Source organism: Eubalaena glacialis, chromosome 5 (genome assembly GCF_028564815.1).
Source record: "Eubalaena glacialis isolate mEubGla1 chromosome 5, mEubGla1.1.hap2.+ XY, whole genome shotgun sequence".
In the NCBI taxonomy this organism is placed as follows: Eukaryota; Metazoa; Chordata; class Mammalia; order Artiodactyla; family Balaenidae; genus Eubalaena; species Eubalaena glacialis.
The window spans coordinates 1,226,043-1,240,875 of NC_083720.1; the positions used below are offsets into that span (position 1 = coordinate 1,226,043).

A 14,833-nucleotide genomic window follows, 5' to 3' on the forward strand; every position below is an offset into this window, starting at 1 on the left:
ATTTCAGTAGCAGTGTAAGTGTTTTAAATAAAGGAGCGTCCTCCGTCCATTTGATGAGTCCAGTAGAAGGAGCGGTGCTTGCTTGGCGAGTGGCTCTTGGCTGGCTTGGGCGAGGCCTCGTGCGGGCCCAGGTGGGCGAGAAGGCACCCTCCCCCACCCCCCCAGGAGGGACTCCTGTCTGAAAGGGGAGCTGGAGAATACGGTCACTGTGACTTTGGCAAGTGTGCCTGATCCCTTTTCCGTTTGGTTGTCTCTAACTCAACTCGTTTCTGAAGCGCGTCTGGCTCCTTTCAGTTATTAACTCACGTTTCAGGCTGTTCTGGTCAGATAGTCGTTTGTATGTGGACCGGGTGAGAGCTGCCTTGACTTAGTGTGAAACTAGCATTTGTGCTTTTAAAATCAATAGCTTCATCACCTCAGCTTTTAGAAATCTATGAACAGAAGTAGTAATTGTTGAGGACTCAGTTTTATCTTTTAGATTATGAATCTGAATTATAGTCTTTTGCTGAGCGAACCGAAATATCGCTATCTTATTAGAAAAGGTTTCTCAGAATGCTCTCAAATCTATGATTGGCTTTCAATTTTTTTTTTTTTTTAAAGAAATATGCTGACTCCTGTATATTTTAGGATTTTTGGTCAGTGAAATTGATTTTCATCCTTTTAAGTACTGTTTTTGCTGTTTTACCTAGAATATTAGAAATTAGTACTGATTTACTTGCCAGTGATGGAAAGTTGGGTGTCCTTTGCAGGTAACAAACACATGCCTTGCGTCCCTCCATCTTGTTGCTTGTACTGCCGGGGTCAGGGGCCACTCGCTTTGGGCATTTCCACCAGCGAGGACACCCTGAGGGGACCCTCCCGCCTGCTCAGTGTCTGTTTAGGAACCAGACAGGCCTCATCTTGTGAGATGCCTTTGTAGCTACATGGTTACCTGGTAGATCCACATTTACAGTTTTTTCTGGCCTGAATGTAGGTGTTGGGATTTTGCATATAATTCTTTGGCATGTGTTTTGAAGCATGTGCTAACCGTTCGGGGCATATTGCACCTTCCAGAAGCGGCTGAGGTGGGGGAGGGCAGCCCGGCCCATCAGTGGGGGTGGGGTGGGTTGCTCAGCGCTGCGCCTGCAGCCACCGGCCAGGCCCCTCCCCAGCTCCCCGCTCTAGCCCACTCTCTGTGGGACAGCCCCCGCTGGGGACACAGTTGGGACAACGTTGGGTTGATGGGACATTTTAGAGACTCATTTTATCTGTGATGAGGGCTGGCCTTGCGTCTGGAACAGCAGCCCCACGGCCTGCCTGGCCACCACGTGGTTCTCCCTGTCACCTTCTGGGGCTGTCGGTTCTCACAGGAGCTGCCTGGTTAGAAGGTGGGTGTGAGGATAGTGCCAGGGTGTGTTCCCACGACTCAGACCTGGACTTTAGGGGCAGCTAGGAACGGTCGAGCTGTGTCATCTAGAGGGGTTGCTTTAATACAAGTTCAATAACTTTTGTTTGAATTGTAGTATTTCAGGTGATGAATGACTAATTTACAAATTACTTTAATTCCACCCTAATATTTCACTGTGATATTAACTTGGAAGACCTGTTTGAGATTAGTCTTTTGACTTTAAACTCATTAAATCTCCTGGGCACAGGATTCGTATCATTTGTCAATCCAAAATCCTATGTGAACACACTTCTAGTTATCTATTTCTTCCTTTACAAAAGCGTAACTTAAACATAAAAGTAATGTTGGTTTATAGAAATATCTGTTGTTCAAGGTCTGTAATTGTATTTTAAAAATGATGTAGTGTTCAACTTGTGAAGGGATGTGTTTTGTTAAAAGATTTGAACCTCACTGTAACTCTGTCCGAGGCGTAGGGGACTGCTCTCCAGCCCCGGCAGGGAGGGACCTGCCTGGGATTCGCATAAGTCGCTTCTCGAAGTTGGTTTAAATGTGTTCACTAGGTCACATTATGTTCGTTAATATCATCCGGAAAAATCCCTGTAATGATCACGGAGACCACATTCTCTGCCCGTAGAGGAGTGTATTTCTGAGGCCAACGGGCAGTTCCGTGCTGTCGCATACTGAGTAGAGTAGAGTGTTTTCAGACTGGAGGAAACTGGAAAGTCAGGAGCGAAGCTGCTGGCCGAGCAGCCGCAGGCGTGGCTCTGGTGGACTCGGGCGCGGCGGGGAGTGCCCGGCAGTCCGCGCCCGTCCACTTGGTCACTGCGGTTCTCTCTTTCCGAATGCACCCTGTTGGATATGGAATAGACCGTAGAGGTCGTAGCCTGAGATTTGGGACTGTGTTGGGACCGTGCAGGTGAATGTGTCGCTTTCACAAACGCATCTCCGAGTAAGTGCCGGCCCCTGGTGCACGTGGAGGTGGAGCCTGCAGCCGGAGCCAGGTGCCCGCCCGCTCTGCCCTCAGACCCCCGGCCGGCCGTGTGCTAGGGGTCCGCTGAGTCGCGGGGAAGGGGTGCGGTGGGATGGAAGCTGGACCCTCCCGCCCCCGTCACGGACTGTGCTGTTGTAAGGTCTGATGCTGTGTGTGTATCTTAGACCCATCAGGACATGCGCCTCGTGTGTGTCGTGAACATTTATACTTCCATTCAAAATATGTATTCAGTGTTTATTTCCTCAAACCAGACTTTGTTAATTTAGGAAATATCTCCAAGTGGAAACGTGCTCACTTTTTCTGTAAATCTTAAATAAAAGGTGCTGTTCCTTCCTTTGACCCAGGACTGGTCTGTGTTTTCTGTCTTTCTCTCCGTGCATTTTTTCTTTTTCTTTTTTCTTTTTTCTTTTTCTTTTTTTTTTTTTTTTTTAAGCTTTTAAATTTGTTGCAGCCATGTTGAGGGAAGAACCTGGGTTGGTGGGTCGGGCACCGGGCTCTTCCCTGGAGCCCACGTGAAGGCCCTTTCTTTGGGCCTCGGTTCTCAGGCGGCCTAGTGGGACCGGGGCCAGCGGGGCTGCTTCCCTTCCTGGTGCCCCGGCTGCCCCAGCACCTGCTGCAGACTCGCCTCAGGTGCTCGCCCCCATCTGTGACCCTGCATCTGACGGACACGTTGAATTGGGGTTTGAACTCAGAGCATTCTTCCAGTTGACTGCCTTCTTTCGGGTGTCAGTGTGGAGGGTTAGGAGGTGAGCCGTAGGGGAGGGCTCCACTGGGCAGCCTCGCGGCAGCGGGCTGACACCTGTGCTTTAGTGCTGTTCACGCTGTCAAGCCTAGGCGGGCGTCCAGGCTGGCACGGTGGCCCACACACCCGTCACCCTGCCACCGGTGCCAGTCAGCCGACACATCCCTCGAAGAAGTCAGCCCACTTCAACACCAGGTTTTAAGTCAGCAAAACCCCCTTTGTTTGCCAGGGGCTCTTGCTTCTGCTCCCTGTAATTTCAGGGAGGCGCATCTGGGAAAATTTCACTGGTGAGGCTACAGAATTGGGTGAATGGCCTGCTGGGGTTTCTTTTGTTTTTTTGGTGGTTTTATTTAAAAAACAGTGTGGCCCGATTCAATTTCTAGCTTTGTGTTCACTGGCAAGCAGCAAGCCTAGATCATAATTACTGGTTGCTGTGATTATTGAGGTGTACAGGAAATGTAGCTTACACGTTTGCTCTGTTGAAAAATTCAGTTTTCAACATTTATTTGATAAACATCAGATAAATACCAAATGTGTTTTTAGGCTTTAAAACAAACCTGAATTTGATATATGAGAAAGTTTTCTGACTAAAGATTTATTGATTTCTATTTAAAGATTTGCTATTGCTGGTCAAGTGAGGGAAAAAGCTGTGTACAGTGATGAGGGGAGGCTGTAGCCCGGCCTCACTCATCGCTGGTAAATGAAGGCGAGACGGACGGAACACGGCCCGTGAGTCACTGCATTTGCTCCGAGTCCCCGTCTCTCCGCCTGTCGCGCGGACTGCCATGGGCACAGGCGGCAGCTTGTGCCCCCTCCCCACCTGGCCCCGTGGGGGGAGGCGAACGGGCGGGCGGTCAGTTACGGGTGCGATGAGTCTGGAAGACCGGCTCCTGACCTCGGTGAGCACGCGCGTCCCGACCGTCCGACCATGGCCGGAGTGACACGATCGCGCCACCAAGGCCTGCACTTGACACAAAAGCGTGTTGGGGGTTAACTTGTTTCCCTTCCCTTAAGGTAGTTGAACCTTTAGCAGATCGGGTAAGAAAAGCCAAGATTCTGGGTCCCCAAGCCCGTCTTAGGTCACCTACTAGACCAAATTGGGTTTTCATAAAAGTTACTTCACTTTTAAGGAATGGGGAGAGGCTGTTAAGCCTTGTGCCCCTTGCGCACCTTGTGTACCAAAAATCAAGCGGGTTGGAGCCCGTTTCCGAATTTGTACACAGCTTATCGGCAAGTGTGTCGTCACGGACACCGGTGGTGCCGCGTGTGAGGGGAGCTGGCGGGGCTGCTGGCGGCCACTGTGAACTGTCGTCCGCCTCCTTCCTCCCAGGTCTCGGATGGCCCCGGAGACGAGCCCCCGGAGTCCCCAGACGAGAGTGCGGACGAAACCCAGACCGAAGTGTCCGTCTCGTCTAAAAGGTCTGAGCGAGGAGCGACCGCCAAGAAGGAGCACGTGTGTCAGGTGAGGGGCGGGCGGCCTCCGACGCAGCCGTTCGGGAGCCCGGCCTCGTCGGCCCTCCTCCCTCCCCTCGGCCGGGGCCCCAGAGCCCCGGGGGTCGGGGGATCGTGTGGAGTTTGGTTTCTCACACCTGGTCTCACACCCCTGTCGCCCGCAGCTGTGCGAGAAGCCGGGCAGCCTGGTGCTGTGCGAGGGCCCCTGCTGCGGCGCCTTCCACCTGGCCTGCCTGGGCCTCTCCCGGAGGCCGGAGGGGAGGTTCACGTGCAGCGAGTGCACCTCAGGTACGTCCCGCCCCGCCCCGCCCCACCATGCGCTCCGGCTCTCGGCCGAGGCCACCGTCCACCTCCCGTCCCCTGGCCGGACTCTTCAGAACTGGTGCCGTGTCGGGAGGACACCCGGAGCCTCCCCGGGAGCCCCCAGGGCCGGCCGTGGGGCACCTCCGCAGTTGGTTTGCCCGGCGGGGTTGGAGGAGGAGCCGGTGCTCCAGCCACGAGGAGCTGCAACTCAAGTCCTGTTCTGTGCCCCTCTCTCCGCCCCTCCGACCCCATCAGGGATTCACTCGTGTTTCGTGTGTAAGGAGAGCAAGACCGACGTCAAGCGCTGCGTCGTGTCGCAGTGCGGGAAGTTCTACCACGAGGCCTGCGTGCGCAAGTTCCCGCTGACGGTGTTCGAGAGCCGGGGCTTCCGCTGCCCTCTGCACAGCTGCCTGAGCTGCCATGCTTCCAACCCCTCGAACCCAAGGCCGTCGAAAGGTACAGACGCAAGCGAGAGCCTCTGTGCCGGTTTGACACGGTCCCGGGCGCGTAGAGGGCAGGCAGGGGCTGTCAGGCTTGTCACCAGAGAGCTTCACCCCTGATGTGGATTTGGAGGAATGGTTGGTGGTTCTTCTGTCACTGACTCCACACGGGGTGGGGATGGGGGGGGGGTTAGGGTCTTTCTTGATGTTCTCCTTCCGTCCTGCCCTAAATGTCGTCTTAAAGATCCCTGACTTTAGGAGCGGGAGGCCTTTGAGCCATTTTGATAGATTCTATTTGTTCTGGCTTTAATGGTCCTTCACGTGCGAGAAAAATATTTTAAAATCCCATCACGTCTACGTTATGTCACGTTAGGTCTGTGGGATTGGGGGTGGCGGGTTACCTCTACTTCCTGACGCCAGCGGTTCTCAGCCGGCCCTCCAGGGGACACACGGCCGTGTCTGGAGATGCTGCGGGGGTATGTGCTGGCGCCCAGCGGGTAGAGGCCAGGGTGCTGCTAAACACCGTCCCGTGCACAGGACAGCCCCGCGGGTCCCCGCTGGGCCAGCAGTGCCCAGGCCGAGAAACCCTGGTTGACCTCATTTTAGAAAACAGCGTTTTAAATGCCTGACGGTTTTCTGACATCGTTTTGAAGCACCGTCGCCTTAAGGAAATGTGTTTTCATGACGTCTAATAAATATCCTTACCCTCCCACTCTAGTTATTTTTTTCATCAACTGCTTCAGGTGTATTTCCGCAGCAGCCCTGCAAACCTGTGGAGGCTTGGTTCCTTGGAGTGCCCTGCTCAGTGCCTTGGGCTCTGGGGTGTCTCTCCTTCTCCAGGTAAAATGATGCGGTGTGTCCGATGCCCGGTCGCCTACCATGGCGGGGACGCGTGTCTGGCGGCGGGCTGCTCAGTGATCGCGTCCAACAGCGTCATCTGCACGAATCACTTCACGGCCCGGAAGGGCAAGAGGCATCACGCCCATGTCAACGTGAGCTGGTGCTTCGTGTGCTCCAAAGGTGAGGAGCCCCCCCGCGTCCAGCCCTGCGATTCCATCGGGGCCGTCTGGACGGTCAGAGTGCTGCTCCTCCGGGCGCTCCCAGGGCCGAGGGTGGGGGGCCGGCTGCAGCGCCTTTCAGGCTCTGGCTCTCCACCCTCCTGCCGCCCCCCACCCCCGTGCTTGCACGTGTAGTCGCATACGTGGTATCTCTGAGTTAACCGTGACCGTTTCACAGGCTTATGGGACATCGTTAGTGGTGAAAACAAAACGTGCTTTGTGTTTACATGCAGGTGACTCTTTTTTTAAGCTACTGTCTGAGGGTCAGAGGGTAAGAGCTGTAGACTGGGAAGGCCGTCGGGCTGAGCCGGGCGGGTGGGGCTAAACGGCGCCCTCTGTGCAGGGGGAAGCCTGCTGTGCTGCGAGTCCTGCCCGGCGGCCTTCCACCCCGACTGCCTGAACATCGAGATGCCCGATGGCAGCTGGTTCTGCAACGACTGCAGGGCCGGGAAGAAGCTGCACTTCCAGGACATCATCTGGGTGAAGCTGGGGAACTACAGGTGTGGGAGGAGGCGCCTGCCCCTCTTTCCTTGTTCAAATGTCTTCTTTTACTTTACAGAACTTAACGCATTGAAATTACTGTCACTCTCTCTGAAGAGTCTGTGAATCCTGTTTTTAATATTTATAATAGATGGTGGCCGGCAGAAGTTTGCCATCCCAAAAATGTTCCCCCAAATATTCAGAAAATGAAGCACGAGATTGGAGAATTCCCTGTGTTTTTCTTTGGGTCTAAAGATTATTACTGGACGCATCAGGCGCGAGTGTTCCCGTACATGGAGGGGGACCGGGGCAGCCGCTACCAGGGGGTCAGAGGGATCGGAAGAGTCTTCAAAAACGGTACGGAGGTTGGTTCCCAGGTGGTCGGAAACAGCGTGCTCGGGTGCCTTTGCTCGTCCTGATTTCTGCTTCCAAATGTTTGACCTCTGTAGAAAATGCTGGACTCAGCATTCTAGCTGTACTTTACGTTTGAAAAAAGTAGGTCTGTAGACTGGTTTGTTGAAGCAGAGGGTAAGAGGTAATGTTTAATGACTTCTAACATTGATCTGTGGTGACTTTCACTAACACGCATTAAAACTACTTTTCAGAAATTATCTGCGTACTAATTTCCAGGAATTCCTTACCGCTTGCCTTTACGTGAGATGGCGGCGTGCAGGAAACTGGCCTGCGGTCCGGGCCTTGCGCACCGGCTTGCGGTCTCCCTTTGCCCATGAGCAGACACTCAGGTGCCCCGAGGGGCAGGTGTGGGCAGGTCGACAGGACGCCCTGCCCCCGACTCCACAGCCTGGGTGGGGACAGAGAAGACTGGCGCGCAGGTCTCGTGGCGCGCAGGTCTCGTTCAGGCGACCAGAGGGAACGGGACGGGCGGCAAGTGAGGACGGCGGGGAAGTGGGGCCTGTGCCCTCGCCCCCTCCGGGGAGGTGGCCGCAGGCCCTCTGCTCGCCTGGGGCCTCCGCACAGCTGACCCATCAGCTTTCTCAAGGATTGTTACAAAAGAGAGGTCGCCGGACGCGGACGCGTGGGGGCTTAGGGTCGGCTGGCAGGTGCGGAGGCGGGATGCGCTGCGCTCCCTCGCCGAGAGGCCCCACCGAGCTGCCCCCGGCTTCTCTAGCCAGCGGGCGTCCCTGAGCACCTGTCTTAAGGAAACCGCAGACAACACTTAGCAGTGAGATGGAAGTTTAGACTAAACCGTTAAAATACAGAGCGTAAAGGGTGGACGTGTTTATTTGCTAAAATCTTTCACTCACACTTTGTTGACTTTTTAGCACTGCAAGAAGCCGAAGCTCGTTTCCGTGAAATCAAACTTCAAAGGGAAGCCCGAGAAACGCAGGAGAGCGCGCGCAGGCCCCCGCCCTACAAGCACATCAAGGTGACCATCCTGGCGGGGCTGGGGCAGGGGGTGGGGGTGAGTCGCTCTCAGGCCCGCGGACTCTTCCTCCCCAGGCTGGGCTCAGCGGCCAGGAGGCTGGCCACAAGCGAGGGTCTGTGCCCAGGGCAGCTGCACGAGGTGTCCTAGGCGGGGAGAAGATGCCGTCGCCACCCGGCGTGTCCTTTGCCACGTGGGGGGACGGGGTGTGGGCAGGGGTTTCTGCCCATGGGGCCTCTGCTTTGCCTTGGGGTGAGGCTCAGCCTGCTGGTCAGCGGGGGCTAGAACTACGGTCCTGGCCAGGCTGCCTGGAGTGGGAGGGGCAGAGGGACAGGCCGACCCCCCGGACCACGCACGCCGTCACCGAGTGCCGCAGACAGGCTCAGATGAGAGGTGGCCCCCCCAGGCCAGTGCGCGGCCGGAGCCCCTGACAGAGTGCTCTTCCGCCTCGGGGGGTGTGGGGAGCGCAGGAGGGCGGGCAGGGGCCGTGTTCCCCAGTGCGTGGGCCTGGAGCCCCGCAGCCGACCGCGCGCGGCAAGCCGGTGCACCCGCACCCTGTCGCCCAGGGCCCCGCAGCCTCTCGGCGCGTGCTGGCCACCTTCGGGCAGCTCAAGGGCTCAGTCTTTGCTCCTAAAATCTGGACTGCGGTCAATGTCTGTGTGAAGGAAGCATTCCCTGTACTAATGTGTGTTTAGTCTTTTCTTTGGGATGAGTTCCCAGCAATGCAATTACTGGGTCAGAGAGTATGAAACTGGGATTCCTGAGGCCTATTCCAGATTTTCCCCCAACGCGCTGGCATCACTGCAGTTTCTCCCTCAGCAGGGGAAGAGGGCGTCTCTCACCACGGTTTCCCTAGAGCTACTCATTTCTGCTTTAGTGTCTTTTCAATTCTTTGCTGCTTTGTCGTTTGCTCTGGTTTCTTAACAAGGGGCTGTGAGTTGACGAGGGCGGGGCTGCCGTGTGCCCGCCCCCTTGGGCGCCTTTGTGTGCTGGGTGAGGGGGTCTGCGAGGGGATCAGGTCTCGTGGCGTTGGCTGGGTGCCCTGCGTCACTGAGCGGCCCCACGCGGTTCCCTCTCCTGTGACCATGGCCTGGCTCTTGGATGAACGAAGAACACAGTGCTAAGATGAGCCAGCATGGGAGGTTGGGGGGACTGCCCTGCAGCCCACCTTGCGAAGCTCCCAGGGCAGGGCTGGGCCCGCCCCCGCCTGCCTCCCCGCCGTGTCCCCACTTGGCCTGAGTCTGAAAGGCCACCAGGAGGCTTGGGTGGGTGGGGCAGGCACGGCAGCCGGGACTCTGGAAGCTCTCGTGGGTGAGTAGGCTGAGGTGGCCGGCTCTCGCCTGCAGGTGAACAAGCCTTATGGGAAAGTGCAGATCCACACGGCGGACATCTCCGAGATCCCCAAGTGCAACTGCAAGCCCACCGACGAGAACCCCTGTGGCTCCGACTCGGAGTGTCTGAACCGCATGCTGATGTTTGAGTGCCACCCGCAGGTGTGCCCCGCGGGGGAGTTCTGCCAGAACCAGTGCTTCACCAAGCGCCAGTACCCCGAGACCAAGATCATCAAGACAGACGGCAAAGGCTGGGGCCTGGTGGCCAAGAGGGACATCAGGAAGGTGTGTGTGTGTGTGTGTGTGTGTGTGTCCCCAGGGCTCGCTCGCCACTTCCTCGGACTTGGCTTTGCTCGTGGTGCTTTTGCACTCATGTGAGAACAGTATTTCAAAAATGGTTTTTGAGTTGTTACAATTGAAGATTGTAAAACATTACATGAAAGATACCTATCAGAGTAAAACCCTTAAATTCCTTGAAACGTGCCTTCAGTCGGAATTATGACGGCTGCTGTTGGGAAGGGAAAGGTTTGCTTAGAAGGGCAGCCGGGAGGGTCGCCAAGCAGCGCGTCGTGGACGCAGCTCCCGTGGGGCCGTCCTGGGACGGTGCAGGACCAGGTTGTTGGGAGGTGACAGGGACCACGCACAGCCTGTCTCCGCTTGCAGGCTGAATGGCGGAACTGCGTGCTTGCTGCGGCGAGCGCGGGCAGCCTCAGACCCAGGGCTGTTCTCGGCTGATCCCCAGCAGCGTCGAGAAGGCTGCTTTGAAAGAGCAAAACCCCAGCAGCCCTGTGCCTGCACCTGCCTTGCCTGCTGGTTCATCCGGGCTCTTGCAGGAGAGCTTGTGGGAGTGTTTCCACCCCTGCTCTGTCTCTGCTGGGGAGGTCGAGCAGTGAGGGCGGGTTCTGTGGGAGCTGGGGGCTGACGGTTACAGCGCCCCCGAGACACAGGAGTGCTGGGAAGCAAGGGTTAGCGCTGCTGCTTCCAGAAGAAGGCTCAGGTACAGGCTTCACTGACAGCCTTCACGAAACACGCAATCGCCCGACTTGGCCGTAATGTCCAGGGACTTGGCGAGCCCCTGCCCGACGCCTGCTCCTGGCGTGGGCTCTGGGCCCCGGGCCCCAGTGCTGAGGCTCGGCCGGGCCGTTGGCCGTCAGCAGCGCACCCTTCTGGTTTCCAGGGAGAGTTTGTGAATGAGTACGTGGGGGAGCTGATCGACGAGGAGGAGTGCATGGCAAGGATCAGGCGCGCACACGAGAACGACATCACCCACTTCTACATGCTCACCATAGACAAGGTAACGCGGTGCGCCTTCAGGGTCCGTGTCTGTCCGCACGGGGCTTTCTGGGGCGTCGGACTGCGCGCCAGGCGATGCTGTCATGTCATCTGCGTAGGTGTGTTTCAGGCACCTGTGCTCATCTCCTCAAGCGCAGTGTCTTCTGGCCACCGCCTGAGGGCCAGCCTCGGCGTGGGGCTTCCTGGAGCGTCACGTGTCCCTCTGATGCGTGACGGGCACACAGAACAGTCTTTCCCAGGGTCAGAGAAGAGCAAGATCAGGGGAATTGCACATCCTTCCAGGTACATAGTGGAGTCTTCTGGGGTGCTTGTTAGGTGTCTGAAGCCCAGGTTTGTGAACATTTGTCTGCTGCAGGGGTCAGCGTTCTCAGCAGGTGGGTAAGACGATTTGTCACGAGTGCGGGTGGAGAAGAGTGGGCACGTCCGGGACACCGGGTGCCCAGCTGACAGGCCCCTTCTGGTCGCTCCAAGGAGACACAACCCCAGGAGGTGGCAAGTTTACGTACCCTCTGCCATCCCCCCTCCTTTTTGGGGGGTGGTGGTGAGGGGGTGGTGGGGGGATTAGAAATGGGAACCCTAGGCCTATGCCTTCCTGTGTTTAGGCGTCTAAATTTGAACTACTTACATGTTGTGAAAAATGCCAGGTTGATCACTTAACATACAAGTTAGTTCCTGAAATGATAATTCACCGAGGGCACCTGGCTGAAGCCAAGATAAAGTCCATGACGCATGAGACGTTGAAACAATTCATACCTCATCCATTTCCTGCAAGAGTAAAAGATAAGCCATACCTCCCTAAACGTGTACAAACGCAACAGAACAAGATCTCCGTGAGCAGACCCTCACATAGAAGGCTTAGCTTTTGGTGAGAATCTGAGGGAATAAGATTAAATCTGAAAGAAAGGATTAAATAAACATGTTACAGATGGTTCAAGCCATAAAAGGAGATTTAGAGACACAGGAACAAGACATTGAGGGATAAATCAGGCAGATTTGAACCAACAGTTAAAACTGGAAGTTAACATATAGTCATTGAAATAACCCAGTGGATGGGTTAAGAAAAGTTAGACCGCAGCAGGGAAGTGACTGCAGTAGAAGGAGCGTCCGAGAATCCGTCTGGACGCGCGGCACAGGAAGATAGAGCGATGAGGCCGAGAGATGGAAGACAGACGTTCAGTAGATGTTCCAGAAGGAAGACGGGAGACCTGCGGGAGAGGCAAGGTGGAAAAAGAATTTTATGGAATCTCTGTGACATGGATCATTTCATGGATGAAGCTGAACAAGTTTTGAGCAGGATAGATAAAAATAAATCTATACCTAGGTATGTTGTTTAAAAAAAAAAAAGCCTGTAAGATGCCATACACTACAAAGATGAAAAGCAACAGAGAGGGACTTCCTTGGGGGTCCAGTGGTTAGGACTCGGCACTTTCACAGCCGAGGGCCCAGGTTCAATCCCTGGTCGGGGAACTGAGATCCTACAAGTCGTGCAGTGCAGCCAGAAGAAAAGGCAACAGAGAAAAAAAAGAGCATGTTCCAGGGAACGACAGTTGGATGGTCAGCCTCCTTCAAGTATGATGGAAACCAGGGACACTTCTACTCCTCAGGGAAAAAACCCTTGACCCCGCACCTCGCACCCTCCAGACAGGGACCAAGCGAGCTGACCATCGGCGTCACGTGGCAGAGGAGATAGTAAAGGAGGTTCTTCAGGGGCTTCCGAAGTTACGTGTGAGGCGCGAGAAGGATGGTGGATAAGAGGCTGTGCGCGTGCGGTGTGGCGGTCACAGATGCTGAGCGCTGGTGAATGCGGGGCAGCGGGGCCGGGGTGGCGGTCACAGAGGGCGTCAGAAGAGAGACGAGGCCGGTGTGAGCTGCGTGTTTAGTGTGGATGGAGGGGAGACTTCACTAACTCGTGCTTTGTCGGGAATACACAGGAAATGACTGAATGAGTAGAAGTGGAAAGTGTAACTTCCACCTTGTGAGAGAGTGGAAAAGGGCATAAAGAAAAGTCTCAATCACTAGAAAGTGAGGGAGGAGGGAGGAAAAAAGGAGAAAAGATAGTAATCAGGAAACACAAGGTAGGGAGTTCCCTGGCAGTCCCGTGGTTAGGACTCAGCTCTCACTGCCCAGGGCCCTGGTTCGATCCCTGGTCGAGGAACTAAGATCCCACAAGGTGCTGCCAAAAAACCCCTTAATCTATAAAAATTAAATTAAAAAATCTATACACAGGATTTTGGTAGAAGATGGTGGTGCTCAATTCCAAAGCAGCAACAAAAAGATACACAAAGTACATCTTCAGTGAAACTGAGGAACTCGTCACCCACGAGCAGACGGAAGGCCCTGCCTGAGAGCAGGAGACTGGAGGCTGAGGGGCTGCGGAGTCGGCGCCTCTAGGCCACCCCCGCCCCCCGCCCCCCGCCCCCCGCCCCCGAGCTGCCTGCTCCCAGCAGACCTGAGCTGTCCCGACTCGCCTCCTTGCTGCCGACAGTCGCACAAGAGGATGAACCCGTAGATGTGTATCCAATGGTCTCAGAGAAAGAAGGGTGGGTGGGGTCCTGGGGACCTGTGGCGACAGGCCTCGGAAGGACCGTCTTCCAAAATAAGGCAGCTCTCTGTGAGGCAAAGAGAGGGGGCCCGAGGCTCTGGAGCCTGGGGCGCTGTGCGCCATCAGGTGAGCGCAGAGCGGGGAGCCCAGAGACAGGACGCCCAGAATCCAGCCGACAGCTGCTGCAGGAGCCCCAGCACGTTTCGAGAAAATCTGACGATAAGGAGCAGCAGCGCCTCCCTGTGGATGGGGAAGCGCGGCCACAGAGCTGGGAAGGCCACGCCCCAGCAGCCAGCGTGCGTTTCTAGAGCACGCGGGGTGAGAGCCGGCCAGCCGGCAAGCGGAGCTGAACTTCGAACCCAGGGACCTGAGGGGTGAAACGAGCAGCAGCCAGAGCGCTTCTGAAGCAGAGCGTACACCGCCTGGAGCAGCTCCTGAGCAGACGCAGGACGGACAGGACGCACAGGACGCACAGGACGCACAGGACACGGGGGGAGAAAGGAGGGCTAGGAAGAAAGCGCAGCCAGGGGACAGGCCAAGGAGGGTCTCTCTGCATGACAGGAGTCTAGGTATTGAAAGAATACCCTGTATCTCAGGGGCAAGCCATCCAAAATGGTCAACATAATAAATATCTTACTAAAATTACTGGACATAACAAGGAACCCTTTGGCTAGCTTGGCCAAAAAATTGAGTTACTTATAAGGGGAAGAAAGTGAGGCCGTCTCGAGGCTCCTCAATCCCGCGCCTGAGCACAGAGGAGCAGCACTGATAAAGTTTTCAAGGGAAGAGCGAACTGGAGACTTTCTCTCCCGCCAACTGGTTCTTTAGACGTCGATGTCAGAGTGACAGGTGTGGACACGGGAGCTAAGGGCACCGGTCCTTTGGGGGAAGCTGCTGAAGGACGGGTTCCAGGCGACCCCTGCAAAGCGACTGGCGGTAGTACAGGTATCGGGAATTTTTGCCAAACTGTGACTCCCGACAGCGACAGAGAGGGGAGGCCGGAGAGTGGGGTAAACTCACCTCTGATGCTGACGCCCAAGAGTCAGAGCTGATAAGCCACGTTGGAGTAGTTTTCAGCATTTTTAAGTATTAAGGTAAGAATGCTACTGAAAACTGGGTTGTAAGGATGGAGGTGGGTCAGGGGAGACCGCTGCAACAGGAGGTTATGGGCGTTGTATGCAGGCAGAGATGCCCTCGATAAAGGGCAGCCAGCAGGGAAAATAAAACAAAGTTCCCAACATAACAGGAAAATCAATATTTAAAAAACCCCATTACTTCATAGTGAAAGGCTTAAAACCCAAATAAACAAGCAAACTAGATTGATAGAATTGTGCCCAACATATGAGTCATATTTGTAAAAGGGAGTTGGATTAACTCATCTATTAAAAGGTTTCCAGATTGGTTCATAAAGCGAAGCCTATTTCTCCGCT

General features: G+C 55.4%; 1 protein-coding gene across 7 annotated transcripts in view; it reads left to right on the forward strand.

Moving 5' to 3' along the window:
- Positions 1–14,833, forward strand: part of NSD2 (nuclear receptor binding SET domain protein 2) — a 77,114-nt gene that overhangs the window by 54,985 nt on the left and 7,296 nt on the right. For 6 of the 7 annotated variants that reach the window (XM_061191814.1, XM_061191820.1, XM_061191816.1 and 3 more), the window contains exons 10-18: positions 4,451–4,582; positions 4,737–4,860; positions 5,131–5,331; positions 6,156–6,335; positions 6,717–6,873; positions 7,005–7,210; positions 8,137–8,240; positions 9,584–9,853; positions 10,746–10,862. In XM_061191814.1, the coding sequence (XP_061047797.1) occupies positions 4,451–4,582; positions 4,737–4,860; positions 5,131–5,331; positions 6,156–6,335; positions 6,717–6,873; positions 7,005–7,210; positions 8,137–8,240; positions 9,584–9,853; positions 10,746–10,862 (1,491 nt within the window). Of the gene's footprint in view, positions 1–4,450; positions 4,583–4,736; positions 4,861–5,130; positions 5,332–6,155; positions 6,336–6,716; positions 6,874–7,004; positions 7,211–8,136; positions 8,241–9,583; positions 9,854–10,745; positions 10,863–14,833 lie in introns of those variants that run through there. The other variant, XM_061191821.1, reaches the window with a different exon arrangement.